General features: G+C 42.0%; 2 protein-coding genes across 3 annotated transcripts; one reads left to right on the top strand and one right to left on the bottom strand.

The window, feature by feature from the left end:
• The first annotated feature begins 1,485 nt into the window (after nt 1–1,485).
• LOC111233147 (nephronectin-like) lies at nt 1,486–9,733 on the top strand. Its single transcript, XM_022760904.1, has 14 exons — nt 1,486–2,040; nt 3,088–3,188; nt 3,990–4,082; nt 4,661–4,780; nt 4,974–5,093; nt 5,168–5,302; nt 5,991–6,065; nt 6,186–6,451; nt 6,731–7,094; nt 7,305–7,391; nt 7,480–7,578; nt 8,039–8,225; nt 8,319–8,403; nt 8,518–9,733. The coding sequence occupies exons 1-14, from the start codon at nt 1,964–1,966 to the stop codon at nt 8,602–8,604; spliced, it is 1,896 nt and encodes a 631-aa protein (XP_022616625.1). The 5' UTR covers nt 1,486–1,963; the 3' UTR covers nt 8,605–9,733.
• A 1,291-nt stretch (nt 9,734–11,024) lies between these two features.
• LOC111233124 (zinc finger protein 675-like) lies at nt 11,025–13,912 on the bottom strand. 2 transcript variants are annotated; one of them, XM_022760881.1, is made up of 3 exons: nt 13,849–13,912; nt 13,162–13,215; nt 11,025–12,929 (listed from the first exon to the last, which is right to left on the bottom strand). In XM_022760881.1, exons 2-3 carry the CDS (start codon nt 13,177–13,179, stop codon nt 12,075–12,077), a joined length of 873 nt encoding a protein of 290 aa, XP_022616602.1. In that variant the 5' UTR covers nt 13,180–13,215; nt 13,849–13,912; the 3' UTR covers nt 11,025–12,074. The 2 variants fall into 2 exon arrangements, with proteins under 2 accessions (XP_022616602.1, XP_022616603.1); XM_022760882.1 differs by lacking the exon at nt 13,849–13,912 and adding an exon at nt 13,717–13,749.
• Nucleotides 13,913–14,859: the final 947 nt, after the last annotated feature.

Raw genomic sequence — 14,859 nt, 5'->3', positions numbered from 1 at the left:
GTACTTTTAAAGCTCCATATTTCCTTCTTCTTCTGTGTTTTATTTGAAGTGTTGATCCATAAGAAGATATATTTGTGGTTTTAAGAACCAAAAACCATCTCAGTGTAGTTTTACATCTCCTCTCTCAGGCTTCTCTCTGGAGCTCTAGTAACAACAGGTCGGTGAGCCAATCAGAAGAGAGGAGGGCTCTGTTTTCTGAGTGGTCCAATAAAAATAAAGCAGATTTCAGGTAAAACACTCAGAGAAACCAAATCCTTCAAGGTTTGGATGGTGAGTCCAGGTGGGCGGGGCTTGGTGACTGCTTTGTTGTGACATCACAAAGTTCCAGAAGTCCTGACGGCTGGTTTTAAGGCTCCGTTTCTGAATACAGGCTGTGTGCATTTCTATGTGGACTGAGGCTTTGATACTTTCACAGTATTAATATAGAAGCTAGAGCTGATCTATAATCACACTACACATGGACACAGACCTTTACACTAGATGGGACCTTTAATACTACCACTATTAATACCACTATCAGTAGTGGAACTTAACTTAGTAAGCTGCTCTCTGTTCTTTTTATGGCACAGCTGTAGCTAATTACAAATTTCTTACAAATTCCCTATAAATTTAGATTTTACAATAAAATTGTGTCGGGTCGGGGTCTTTTGCCGTGTCTCAGGTGTTTTTGAGTTGTTAGCATTTCCACAAAAGGGAAATTTCTTTTTGATACGTCTCACATGGTTTAATTTAAATAACAGTTCGAGGACAGAAGAGGTCAATATATTTGACTTTATTTCACACACAAAAAAAAGTTACTAGAAAAACTTCATTTAAGTACATTTTGCTGATAATACTCGTGTACTTTTACCTGAGTTGGGTTTTAAATGCAGGACTTTGTATTTTTACATTGTCATTGCTACTTTTATTTCAGTAAAACCTCTCACCACTGATTCTTCACCTGCAGATTTTCACTGGTTCTCTTGTTCCACTGCTACTACTCCTGAGCTGTGTGAACATGACGTCGGTGGGTTGCACTGACTTCCTCCTCCATTAAGTTTGTGTCCTCGGGCCTTTACATAAACATGATGTCATGACACATAGGGACGTTTTACAGTGAAGATGTCAGCCAGGAATGTCAGCTACAAGTGTAACGGAAACACAGACAGACAGACAGACAGACAGACAGACAGACAGACAGACAGACAGACAGACAGGTTAAATGTTGTTAGCTTCATTTGTAAGAATAATTTCGTGACAAATGAGCTCAAGCTGTTTACAGTCAACACGAATGCAAACACACAGTCACACACGCCAACGGTCCATCTGTGTTTGAGTCACAACAGAGTTTGTGTGTGAAGATGAAAAAGAAATCTGTGTTTGTTTAAATCTCACAACAAACTTCCTCTCGTCTCTCCCACTCTCTCTCACCCCCCCCCCCCCCCGGGTTTGTCTGGTTCTACCGGCACGCGACACCAACCGTTAGAGCTCCAGCCACCAGTCGCAGAGTGCACGAGGACTCACTTTTTAACAATTCACTCAACGTTCTCGGAACATTCGAACGCGCGCGACGCTTCGGTACACGAACCGAAGAATTAAACAAGATTTTTTCAACTCCGTAACAACTTTATCTTAATTACCGCTTGTTTTTAACGACAGAAAACTTGGGTTCGTTTGACATTTACCGATTTCAACATCAAAGGAGAAGGATTTAACGGCCATTTTCACCTCAACGCTAATTTAATTATATGTTTCCAACATTTTAAATCAATTTTTTTTTAGCTACTCCGTTCTTATATTTCACCTGTTGCTTCACTTTTAACGACATTTTGACGTTTGCACCGGCTCCGTGACGTCGTGCTGAGATGAGGTTTCAAACCGCTGCCAAAGGTGGATATTAGCTTGTGCTTTTGTCCAGAACCGGACAGGGACCAGGACTAGGACCAGAGTGGACTGTGTTTGTGTCCCGGGTTAAAGGAGGAAGATGTTGACCCGGGTCAGCCTGGTTCTGCTGTCCTGGTTCTGTATATGGAGCCAGGGTCAGCTCTTGGATTATGAGAGGTCGGTAATTTATCTTTTTGTTTTACCATTTCTGAATGAACAGGTCAACAGACATCAGTGTTTTCACTGTGTCTGAGGTTGTGTATGCTAAATTAATTCTGATTTTATAAATGTTTCTTCCTTTAAAAATGTTTTCCTGTAAGTTTTTTTGAAAATAAGTTTTGATTGTAGTGATTGTATCCTTATTATGAGAATTATCCTTAATAAAAATACCAATAATAACACATTTCATATGTGGTGCCTTTAAGGTACACACAAACAAAAGAGACCAATAAATATCTGATATTAACCATTACAAACAGTTTGTTTGTGATACCAGAAAGTGATTTTTACACCAACTGCATTGTGCTGTTTTACATCTATTGTATATACTTTTTTTCTGACTAACTGCTGTTACTGATTCTATTTTACATTTGACTCATTAACCTGACTGGTTGTGGCTCAGAGGGAGACTCCTGCACACAGTTCCTATTCTGAACAAAGTCAAAAAAAATCAAACATAATTCTCTGAGTAGTAAAAGACAAAAAAAGGGGAGAGATGGATGAATAATTAATGTTCATGGGCTCATTGATTCATTCATTCATTCATACAGAAATTGCTTTGAAACTGAAACTGAAATTTAACTGGAGACAGGAAGAGAAGAAAATCGAGGCTGTGTGAGTTAAACATGAAAGAAGAAAGCAAAGAAGAAATAATGATTCACAGAAACTGAGAGGTGGTGGAGAGTGTGAGGGGAGGGAGAGAAAGTATGTAGGGGGAGTGGAGAGAAGACAAGTATCCTGCCCTCTCCTTCTGCTGCTGATATAATTCATGTTCAGACAGGCGTGTGGAAACAGGAGATGTGGAGGACGTATAGACACACTTCAGCCGGTCTGAACTAGAACAGACGCCGCAGACTGAACAGTCTCTTCACTGCAGCCGTGGAGAAACTCTCAGATCAGATTTCTACGTCCCCGGTTGTTTCTCCGTGTTTGCCGTCCATGCGTGAATATGATGTGACGTGTGTAAAATGTGAATTATATATATTTGTAATTGTGTGCTTGCAGCTGGGCGGACCAGGCGGCATTGTCTAACGGTCTCTGTCGCTATGGCAACAGTGTGGAGTGTTGCTGGGGCTGGAGACAGATGGATCGAGGGCGCTGTCGGCGTGAGGAAACACAAACACAAACATTTACACCCTGAGACCAAACCAGTGGTTTTACATATCTCTCCAACATCCAATCAGATTCTAGATCGGCAGCCATTAGTTTCACTTTGTTTCCAGGTTTTGACGTATCTGTCGCTCAGAGCTCACAAAGCAACATCTCCTGTTTCTCTGGATCATCCACAGACTGACAGTGACTGAATCTGAATCAGAATCAGAATCTGAGTACTTTATTGATCCCCAGGGGGAAATTAGGTCACGTTACAGTTGCTCCCTCAAGAATGGAAATGTAACAGCAAAGAATAGAGAATAAGAAGTAAGACTATAAAATATACGGAAGAGGATTAGGGCCACATGTGAAAAAACTAAAAAAGAAAACAACAACAATTTCACGTGGCCCTAATCAGCTTCCGTTAATATTGCTCTTGTCTGAAAGTGAAAGTGAATTGCACAGGTAGTATAATAATGATAGTCAATCATGGAGTAACGTCAGCTGACATCTATCGACTCTAAGCGTCCGACACTCTCAGCACAGGTTGTAAAGTTTGAATGACTTCCTGTGGTGCAGCAGCTATGGTCGACCGACACCAGCTGCTGCCTGGAAACAAGGAAGTAAATCCAAGCTCTAATGTAGGAACGATTCATGGGTTAAAACATGTAGAATCACAGCTGTAAAGTTACTGTACAGGGACATGATGATGAGGTCAAAGGGTTCGTTCAGGGTCGTTTAAACCCTCTCCAAACATATGTGTATACAGCTAGCCCTATCTGTGTGTGTGTGTGTGTGTGTGTGTGTGTGTGTAGCTCACTGTCAGCAGGGCTGTAAACATGGAGAGTGTGTCGGACCAGACAGATGCAAATGTCACCCGGGATACACCGGCAAGGCCTGTAACCAAGGTAACCGCGTGTGTGTGTGTGCGAAGAAGCCACAGCTTTCTGTAGTTTCACGGAGATTTGATTTCCCATCATGCCTCTGACTAAAAAAAAGTGAGAGACACATTCCTGTCATGCTTGTTTGAGCTGCGAAGGCGTGTTTTACCTGAAGACCCCTCAAAACACACACACACACACACACACACACACACACACACAGACTGCTGTTTCCAAACTTAGACAAGTGAACTCCACCCACCTTCACACACAGTGTTAATCTACTGATTAGAGGCTACATTATGAGTCATATCCTGACTATAAAACAACATCTGGCATCAAACTGAGCCTTCACACATTCACTCTGTAATATAACACCACACACACACACACACACACAAAAACACACACACACACACACACAAAATGCTCTTTGTGTCTAAAAGGGCTGAAAGTCAAAGGTTAATCCCACAAGTCGACAAGAAGAGTGAAAACAGAGAGAAAATGTGCTCTCAGCTTAATATTTGATTACCTGCCCCTTCCCCTCTGTGTGTGTGTGTGTGTGTGTGTGTGTGTGTGTGTGTGTGTGTGTGTGTGTGTGTCAGATCTAAATGAGTGTGGTCTGAAGCCTCGGCCCTGTAAGCATCGCTGCATGAACATACCGGGCAGCTACAAGTGTTACTGTCTGGACGGATACACACTGCAGCCAGACGGCAGCTGCAGGAGTGAGTTCACACACACACACACACACACACACACACACACACACACACACACACACACACACACACACACACACACACACACACACAGTTTTTTTATGGCTGGTTTGAACTTGTGATCGAAATTGTTGAACTGATGTATTTCTTCTTCCATGTGTGTGTTTGTGTGTGTGTGTGTGTGTTTGTGTTCTTACAGACGCTCGAACCTGTTACCATGCCAACTGTCAGTACGGCTGTGAGGTGTCCAAGGGGGCGGTCCAGTGCACCTGCCCATCACCTGGGTTACGGCTGGGACCTGATAGACGCACCTGTGTCGGTCAGTCAGTCGGTTTGTGCTGCTGTTTAATGAAGCACTGAGGTGAAACTGATCCTCTCTCTCGCTCTCTGCAGACATTGATGAGTGTGTGTCGGGCGGCGGTGTGTGTCCTCGTCACAGGAAGTGTGTGAACACGTTTGGGAGCTTCATGTGTAAATGTCACCTTGGCTTCAAACTCACGTACATCAATGGACGGTACATGTGCATTGGTGAGGCGGCAGGATTTGTTTGTATTAATCTGCCCTTTAAACTTTGATGTTAAGATGCAGCTTAAAGGAGCTATATGTAGGATTTTTGGTAATGCTTCATAGCTAATATTAGCATTAGCAGCTGTTTACTTACCAGTTTTGCCAAGGCCTTCAGCCATGGTTGCATTAACAAAGCCAGAGGTTATGATATGTGTCGAGACAGATGGATGACGGAAAATGATGAAACAACGGCACTAGATAGTAAGCATGCTAACTTCAATCTAGAAGAAAGTTCAGCATCAAACTTAATTTACTCACCAACAGCTGTCTCCAGAGTTGGAAGGAACTCCACAAGTTTGTTTTATTTCTATCACGTCTTTTCTGCTACCGAAGTTAGCATGCTAACCAGCTAGCTTTGGCCTGTCTCCTCACTTCCTGATACTGAGTCACTGTAGCGTCTAGTCTTCCCTGAAGAAGCAGAAGCTCAGAGGATGTACTATAACCTATTGTCCTGTAAAAGAAACAATGGCTGAAGCTCTTGGCACAACTGGGAAGTAAACAGCTGTTAATGCTAATGCTAGCTATGTAGCATTAGCAAAACTAACAAATAGCTCCTTTAAACTCAAACTTTTCCTTTGTCAGAAAAGCTGCTTTACAACATCCAATAAATAAGTAATAATTTCATCATAATCTTTCCTTCTGTGTCCAGATAAAGACACGAGGCCGTTCTGCTCTCTGAACCCATCCTCTCCAAAGTGCAGGTGTAAAGACGGCAGCTGTAAAGGTAACAACACCATGTGTGTGTGTTTGTATTTTAGCCAGTCAGACCACAGCATTACAGCTAATGGCTAACAGCTAACGGTAAATCAGACAGTTTACTGAGTTTGTGTCTGTTTTCTCTCAGCTGTTCCCAAAGTCACTCTGGAGCCACAGAGACCAAGAACTACAACTCCCATCACCACCACCACCACTGCTACTACTCCTCCTCCTCTTACTACTATGACTACAACTCCGCCTGTTATCACGACAACCATCGCAGCAACTACCCCAGCTTCTTCTACAGCTGCTACTAAGACTGAAACAACCACTCCAACACCTACTGCTACTACTACTACTTCTGCTGCTACTACTACTGCTGCTACTGCTACTACTACTACTACTACTACTACTACTTCTGCTGCTACTACTACTGCTGCTGCTGCTACTACTATTACTACTACTACTACTACTTCTGCTGCTACTACTGCTGCTGCTACTACTACTACTGCTGCTATTACTGCTGCTACTACTATTACCACTACTTCTGCTGCTTCTACTGCTGCTGCTACTACTGCTACTACTACTACTACTTCTGCTGCTACTACTGCTACTACTACTACTGCTGCTGCTATTGCTACTTCTGCTGCTACTACTACTGCTGCTGCTACTACTACTTTTGCTACTACTACTACTACTGCTGCTACTACTGTTACTACTACCACTGCTGCTACTACAGCTGTTAGTACTACTGCTTCTACTACAGTTCCAAGTACAACACTTCCTACTGCTACTACCACAACAACACCCCTTACTTCAACTACTATTCCAAGTACAATGACACCTGTTACTACGACGCAACCTCCCCCTCTGCCTACAACTGAGCTGGAGACTACAACTCCAACAAATCCTGCCACTAGTACAACCATTACTACTGCCACTACAACGGTTGCCCCGACAACCCCAATGCAGCCCACAACCATCGCCATGGTATTGACCACACTGAACAACAGGATCAACAAGGATGTGACACACAAACAGAGAGGAGACGTGCACAGTGAGGATGCACACACATGCTTTAGGGCTGCAATGATTGGTTGATTAATTGATTATTGATTGATTGATTGGTTTCCTGAGTTGTTGATGGAAGTGAACTGAAGATTTCTTAGTTGTAGATGTCAGGTTGAGCTTTGGGGTTTGTTTTTTTGACCAATTTCTGACATTTCACAAGCAATGAAACATGTGTGTGTGTGTGTGTGTGTTGCAGTCCCTCGACATCCCGATCACAACAACCACGTGTGGGAGTTTGACATCGAGCTGGGAAACACCGCCGAAGATGCCAGAGACGATCCAGGTCAGTGAGCGTTTGTTTGTCTTCAAAATGTGACCACCCTGATGCTGTGTATTAACGTGTGTGTGTGTGTGTGTGTGTGTGTGTGTAGAGGCTGGCGTGCTTCACTGTACCTTCGATCAGGGAGTGTGTGATTGGCTGTCAGACAGAGACGGAGATCTTCACTGGGAAACTTCTCTCAACCCTGCAGGTGACAAACAAACATCCAATGTTTTTAACCTACAGTCTTAGTTTCATGTATTTTGACCATGGTAACTGTTGTACTGTAATAAACTACGGTGAAGGCAGACTGATAATATGGTGACTCCCTACCTTTGAAGCAGTCGTGAAGTCTTATTGTCTATCCATTCCTCAATTATTTATATTCATTTAGTTCGTGAGAGTCCACAGATCAAAATAATCAAAAGCATTTTTCATAAAAGGTTGTGAATATCATGTGAAGTGCATCGCAGACAGTCCAGCTGCTTCTTCTCTTTGTGTCACGTCACTGTGAACTCAAAGTCAAAAGTTTCTTTGGTTTTATTGATGTTTTTTTTTTATTATTATTTAATTAAATTTTTGAACATGTAACAAACCAAATTAAACTTAACACTAATGATGGTGACACAAAAACAGAATTTTAACGATAATGTGGATGAATTTTGTCTCAGGTGGGCGGTACCTGTCTGTCCCACAGCTGAAGGTGGGACAAAGGAGCATCCGTGGCGCCCGATTGGCTGTCCAAATTGTCCCACCCTGGAGCCTTGGTGACCTGTGTTTCTCCTTCTCCCATTGGCTGACGGGGCATCATGTGGGTGTGCTGCAGCTGTTCACCAGGAAGAAGGGGCGGGACCAAAGGTACCAGAGCTTCAATGTAAAAAAAAAACTATTTTTTAAATACTTTCTGTTGGGATCCCTTGTCAAATCTTGGTTCCTGATTGGCTGCTCCAGGTATAGCCCTGCCCTCTGGAGCAGGACAGGTGGGCATGGTTGGAGACACACGCAGGTTACCTTGACGACACACTCTCTGGACAGGGTGAGACATACAGACACACACAGGTAAATGTTGAGTTTGTGTGAGCATCTGCGTCGTCGTTGGCGATGACGTCTGTGTGTGTGTGTGCGTGTGTGTGTGTGCGTGTATGCGCAGGTGGTGTTAAAGGCTGAGCGGAGGCGGGGACGGCGTGGACAGATCGCTGTTGATGATGTCACACTGAGACAGGGGGCGTGTAGATGACATCACTGCAGTACGAGGACCACACTGCTGTTTTCAGTGTCTCGGCCCTTAAACTGTAAATCCTGCGAACGTCACGTCGACTTGTCAAACTGAAGGATGATAAACACCAGCGGGGTTGACAGAGGGTGAAGATCCTGTGACCTTCGACCTGGAAACTGTCAGTCAGCAGATGAAAGTGAAGCAGCAGGTTAAAACCAAACGGTCAGAGTCAAACATTCATAGAAACTGAACTTTGTTCCTGTTCCAGTTTTATTTTTTAACCTGAGTATTTTCACCTGAACTTCAAGCAGGTGAGATTTGACATTGATATGTTCTTCAGTTGTGATGATGGCGGCTCTGACCCTCATATGAACCATGAAGCTCAGGATAAATGAGCTTTTCACAGCTGTTTGTATGTGGAGAATTAAAGACGTTTCTCCACCAGGGGCAGAAACATCTCAGCCGGTGCAGTTTTATCAAGTCTAATTAGCCATGAGTCATTTATGATTAATATCAAATCAGTGACAGAGTCTTTGTGTCAGTACATTGTTTAAATGACAGTCTTGCACGGGGGTGTACAGGAGAGGACTAGGGCCACATGGGAACTTTTTTTGTTCAATCTCAGAATTCTGAGAAAAAAGTCAAAATTCTGAGATTAAATAATAATAATAATAATAAAAAACGTTTTACATGTGGCCTTAATCCTCCTCTGTACACCCCCATGCAGGACTGGGATCCGAGCAGCTTCACAACAATTAAAGACACGGGCCGAAGAAATGAAACAAAATGTTAACGAAAACACCTGAAAACAAATATTCAATGTTTTTTAACCTCCGACTAAAGTTTGCTCTGGTCCAGTTTGTAAACTCGTACCTGCTCCACAAAGCTAAAGGGTCCAAGCCCCCCTTATATTTCATATACTGTCGCCCCCCAGTGGTCACGGGCGTAACTGCATCTTGATGACGAGCGGTATGTTCGTCTGAACTTCTTCTTCTTTTGTCTTAGAAACGTCTGATTTCACCAAAATAATGAATCTGTGTTAAGAGATTAACAGCTGAGAGAAAGAACATTAATTAACCTTCTCTGAAGTTTTTGATTTTTTATTTCTTGTGTGTAAATATCTGTTGAGAGACCAGATGAGTGGTTTTGTCTTTACTGATATGTATCATTTGTATTGATAAACTTATTGATTAATTTAAACAAACCATTGAGCCTCTTCATTTGCGTCTGTCATTTACAACAGAGAAGAAGAGCTGGGTGTTTTAATGTGTAATGAACTGTGATAACTGATTGACAGGTGATGTCAATAAGAAGTTATATTATTTTACATTAGACTAGAATATATCTTTCAATTAATTTTCAGTTAATCTGAAAATGTATAAGACGGTTAAAAAAAGACACGTCCTGAAGCTGATGTCTTTAAAGTTTATTATTACAGTTTTATTTTATTATTAAAAATTGTTGAATTAATTTTCTGTTTGATGGTCAAATGGTCAAATACTTGACTGAAGCAACCTCCAAGATTATTATCAGGAAATTACATGAAGTGACGTCTTATCTCTGATGTAAATGTGTTTGGATGTGACATGTTTATGTTTCTTATGTCCTGTGGAGTAAAAGAGTTCAGTCCATTAATTGATTAATAGTTATTTTGATAATTTGATAATCATTTCAGTTGTTTTTCAAGCAGGAAATGTCAATTTTTTGTTGTTTCCAGCTTCTGAAACGTGAAGAGTCGATGTTTTTATTCGTCATGTCACAGAACTGAACTGAACGTCTGTGGTTTGTTGTCGTCTTCGACTCAATAAGTGAAAAGTTGCTCCTCCTCAATAATCGACCTTTAACTTCAGCTGCAGGGAAAGAGAGGAGGAGGAGGAGGAGGAGGAGGGGGGCAGTAACCTGTCCGGTGATTTGTGTTTAACATCTGGTTTAGAGGAGACACACACACACACACACACACACACACACTGATGGGCGGTGCAGTCAGAAACCTGATTGTTAGTTTACAGTGAGCTCGACAGATTCCTCAGTTTATAGACAAAACATGAATGTGAAGAGTAAAACCTGTGATTTAGCTTCCTGTGCCTCTGTGTGTGTGTGTGTGTGTGTGTGTGTGTGTGTGTGTGTGTGTGTGTGTGTGTGTGTGTGTGTGTGTGTTTACAGCTGCTTGTTAACCCTGTAATTACCACAACAACCTCTCCACTCTCTCCTCACTCAGCTCCAGTCTTCTCCCTCTGCTGGTCACCAACATTGAAATCAAAAACTGTTTATAAACTCAAAATCGTCTCCATTTTATCTTCATTTTGAATTATTCTGTCAAATATTTTTACATTAACCTGATTAATCATTTCACTTACTGAAGCAATCAATCAATTAATCTACTGGTTGAATGACAGAAAAATATTCTGATAAATATCAGTTAAAGCCTTTTTATTGGGGTTTTGGTTCATTATGTCAAAAAGTCAAAGGTAAATGAACACATTCATTTACACATTTACACATTCACATGAACGGACCTCAAACAGACAAACATACATTCATAAAGTTAATAAATAAGATTTTCACAGGACTTTGTCGCATGTGACAGTAAACGCAACATCTTTAGGTTCTGGACAGTTGGTTGATCATAAACAGTTATAGTGGAGATATTTCACTGTTTTCTGACCATTTATACACTTAATAATTAAATGAGAATCGTCTTAAAGACAAAAATATTTCTAGCTTCATAAATCATAGAGAAAAACCTCAAAGTGCAGGAGCAGAAAACATCACGCAATTTTATTCCTCCACGCCAGTGACACACTTTGAGGGAACTTCTTCAAATTTGGCACAAACATCCACGAGGACTCAAGGATGAACTGATTAGATTTTGGTGGTGAAAGGTCAAGTGACTTCATGCAGAAATTACAGTTGGTATTTGATATGACTGGATAAACAGGGATGTAACCTTAATGGAGAAGGTGATTCTAGTTCTTGAAGAAATATCACTTGATTATTAAGCCTTAATATTAAATACCAAATGACACAGGTCTCATCATGAATCATCCTACAAAATTATTATGAAATTGAGGACCTGTAAAACAAAGGATTGTCCCTGATATAAAAGTAAACTGTTAAAAATGTAAAAAAAAAAACTTCTTTCATTGTTTTTTATTTCCCATATTAAGACCTATCACTGTGATAATACGATGATAGGAACTTTTACATTGTCGCCGGCCAGACCAGATCGTATACTTGTTATATACTTCACCTGCTTCAGTTCAGTTCTGAATGTTTGATCGTCTTCATTATAATAAAAAGTGTTCTGAGAAAACATTATTTGGCCTCCGTATTATTACAGGGTCGGATGTGAGCCAATTTTCAAGTGGACCATGAGTTGGAAAAGGTTGGGAACCACTGCAGTAGACTGTGACTGTACATTAGACTGTACCGAGTGTATGATGAGGTGTAAATTACAACCAAATGTGCTTCTCATATTCGTCCATCTCGGCTCAGACGCAGCGGTGTCTCTTCAGCTGGTTGGAGAACGTGAAGTGTTTCTTACACCGGTCGCACCAGTACGGTTTCTCTCCGGTGTGAGTCCGGACGTGTCTTGACAGATTGGAGGACGTGATGAAGCTTTTGCCGCAGTGCTCGCAGCGGTACGGTTTGTCTCCGGTGTGGACCCGTTTGTGCAGCAGACACGTTGTTATGTGACTGAAGCTCTTCCCGCACCGGTCGCAGCTGTACGGTCTCTCTCCTGTGTGGACGCGCTCGTGTTCGGAGTGGTTGGTTGACGACGTGAAGGTTTTGTCGCAGAAGCGACACCGGTACGGTCTCTCTCCGGTGTGGATCCGCTGGTGGACTGTGTATGAGGAATAATGGCTGAAGCTCCTCCCACACAGCTCGCAGGGATAGAGCTTCTCTCCCGTGTGGAGACGCCGGTGTCTCGTCAGGTTGGACTGCGTGAGGAAGACTTTGGAGCAGAGTGGACACTGGAAAGTTTTGTCACCGCTGTGGATGTGTTTGTGTTGTTGGCATGAGAATGAATCGGTGAAGCTCTTTCCGCAGTATTCACAACTGTACGGTTTCTCACCGGCGTGTCGCCGCTGATGGAGCTTTAATGTTCCCGACTGCGTGAAAGATTTCCCGCACTCGTCACAATGGTGCGGTTTATCTCCACTGTGGATTCGGTGGTGAGTTCTTAAGCTGCTCAACTGAGTGAAATCCTTTCCACACTGGTCACAGTGATGCGGTTTGTCTCCGGTGTGAACACTCTGATGGTCCTTCAGGTGTTGTGTTGATGTGAAGGCTTTGTCACAGAACTGACAGCTGTGAGGTCTGGGTCTCTGTTTGCCTCTCCGTTTCTATGGTGACAGACAGAAATACAAAGACAGGGTGAGTGATGTGGAATGACATCACAAGAGCTGTGGCCCAATTCGGAGGATGCACCTTCGAAAACGGCACCTGTAACCACACCCAGCAATGATGTCACACTGATATAATCCAATGAATCGATCTCGCTGATACTGACGTGATTACCTGACTCAGATATCGGCAGATTAACATTAACAGCACCACAGGTTAAGTTTTACTTACCTGCTCTGAGGAACTCATGATGCCTCCTCTTCAGTTTCTCTTCCCATCGTTCAGCTGTGATGTCAAACAGAGACAGTCATAAAGCAGGGAGCAGTTCATTGACAGTAATAATAATAATTTTGTTAATAATATTAATACATCTTAACAGGATATAAAGGAATGAGAAGTTAGAAAAGTTAACGAACAAGCATCACTCTTCTACATTTCTATTTCAGATATGTGAAAGCAAAAAAGCCCACTAGACCACATGACATGAGACCAAGTCTAGATCAGAAAACCACTACATGTACTAGTGATCTGGACTCGATTAACAGGGAGAGGGTTTTGTTTTTGAGCAGGCATTACTCTATCGGTGAAGAGCAGACTGGACCTAATACAACTGCATCTCGTCTTGGACTGGATATAAAGACTGTTCCTAGTCCACCACAACAATAAACGCTGTAAACAATCAGAGAACCGGTTTTATCTTTTTAATTTTCCGTTAATTTCCCCGCCTTAAATTAATATCTCTATCTTTAGTTTCTGAATCAAACTGTTGCTCAGTTTAAACCGCACCATCCCGCTTCCTGTCTCCGCGCGCTTCGCTGAAATGGCTCGTTCTATCCGGAAGTTAAGTGGGTTAAACTTGGACAGCTTCACTAACCGCCGGACACAGACACCGCGGGGGAAAAAAACCCGATACATCACCTGTTCTCTGTGTTTATCATCCTCTCATCAACGCCCGGCCGCCATGATGCGCTGTAGACCCGTGTGGTGTTCAGGTTGCGTCACGTGACTGACGAAACGTCGGCGCCTTAAAGGGCCAGTTCGCCCAAATCTGTGCAGCCTTGAACTAACTGTTGTCAAGGGCGGACGGCAGACGGTGAAGTCTGAGTTAAGGTTTCCTTAAAATAAAAAAATGGTTGCGCAAAACACAAGAGCATCATCAGCACATCATGTTGTGTGGCGTTGGTTATTTTAACTTGTAACAGACAGCACTTTTAGATTCCTTCATGTTGTTGTAAACACAGTCACCACCAGAGGGCAGCAGCATGAACAGATCTGGGTCTATTTTGAGCTGGTTTCTATTTACAGCCAAACTGGGAAGCAGTCAGAGCTTCATGGTCTGGACTCAGTGAGTGATGGATTCATAATGTTTTTATAACTTCCAGGTCTCCTGATCCAGGTTTCTCTACTGGTCTGGAAAGTCCTGAAAACTTTTGAAGTTCATTTTGATCATGGAAAGTTTGGAAACTGCACAAAAGCTAAGAAAATATTCTCATTATTCAGTCTGACTCCTCCATAAATATTCACTTTAACTCATAATGTACAAAAGTTGAATTTGTCACTCACATTTTTTTACCCCCATGTTCTTCTTATGGTAAATCTGACTGTTGTTTTCACATCACGTCTGTCAATCACCTGGAATGAGAAGGGAGTGTCATGTTTATCATTTTAAATAAGATTATGTGTCAACAAGTGCAACATTATTGTAAATATTAGAATTCCCTGCTTTTACACTAGAAATACCTGTTGAAAGATTCAATTCACACTCAGAGATTTAAAGTATGATTGGCATGAATTTTTCATCTGTCACATGTGGAATCCACATCTGGATATATTCTGGATAATTAGGCTTTTTAGATAGATAGATAGATAGATAGATAGATAGATAGATAGATAGATAGATAGATAGATAGATAGATAGATAGATAGATA

Source organism: Seriola dumerili, unplaced genomic scaffold (genome assembly GCF_002260705.1).
Source record: "Seriola dumerili isolate Sdu_G_001 unplaced genomic scaffold, Sdu_1.0 BDQW01000372.1, whole genome shotgun sequence".
NCBI classification, from domain to species: Eukaryota; Metazoa; Chordata; class Actinopteri; order Carangiformes; family Carangidae; genus Seriola; species Seriola dumerili.
Note: the sequence above shows the minus strand (reverse complement) of the source record. Positions and strands in the feature narration are given on the sequence as shown.

Excerpts from the sequence above, each read along its gene's own strand:
- LOC111233147 (XM_022760904.1), top strand. The coding sequence starts at position 1,964 with ATGTTGACCCGGGTCAGCCTGGTTCTGCTGTCCTGGTTCTGTATATGG. Across the intron at positions 6,452-6,730 it reads CTACTACTACTACTACTACT|ACTACTGCTGCTACTACTGT; the intron begins ACTTCTGCTGCT and ends GCTACTACTACT. Across the intron at positions 7,392-7,479 it reads AGATGCCAGAGACGATCCAG|AGGCTGGCGTGCTTCACTGT; the intron begins GTCAGTGAGCGT and ends GTGTGTGTGTAG.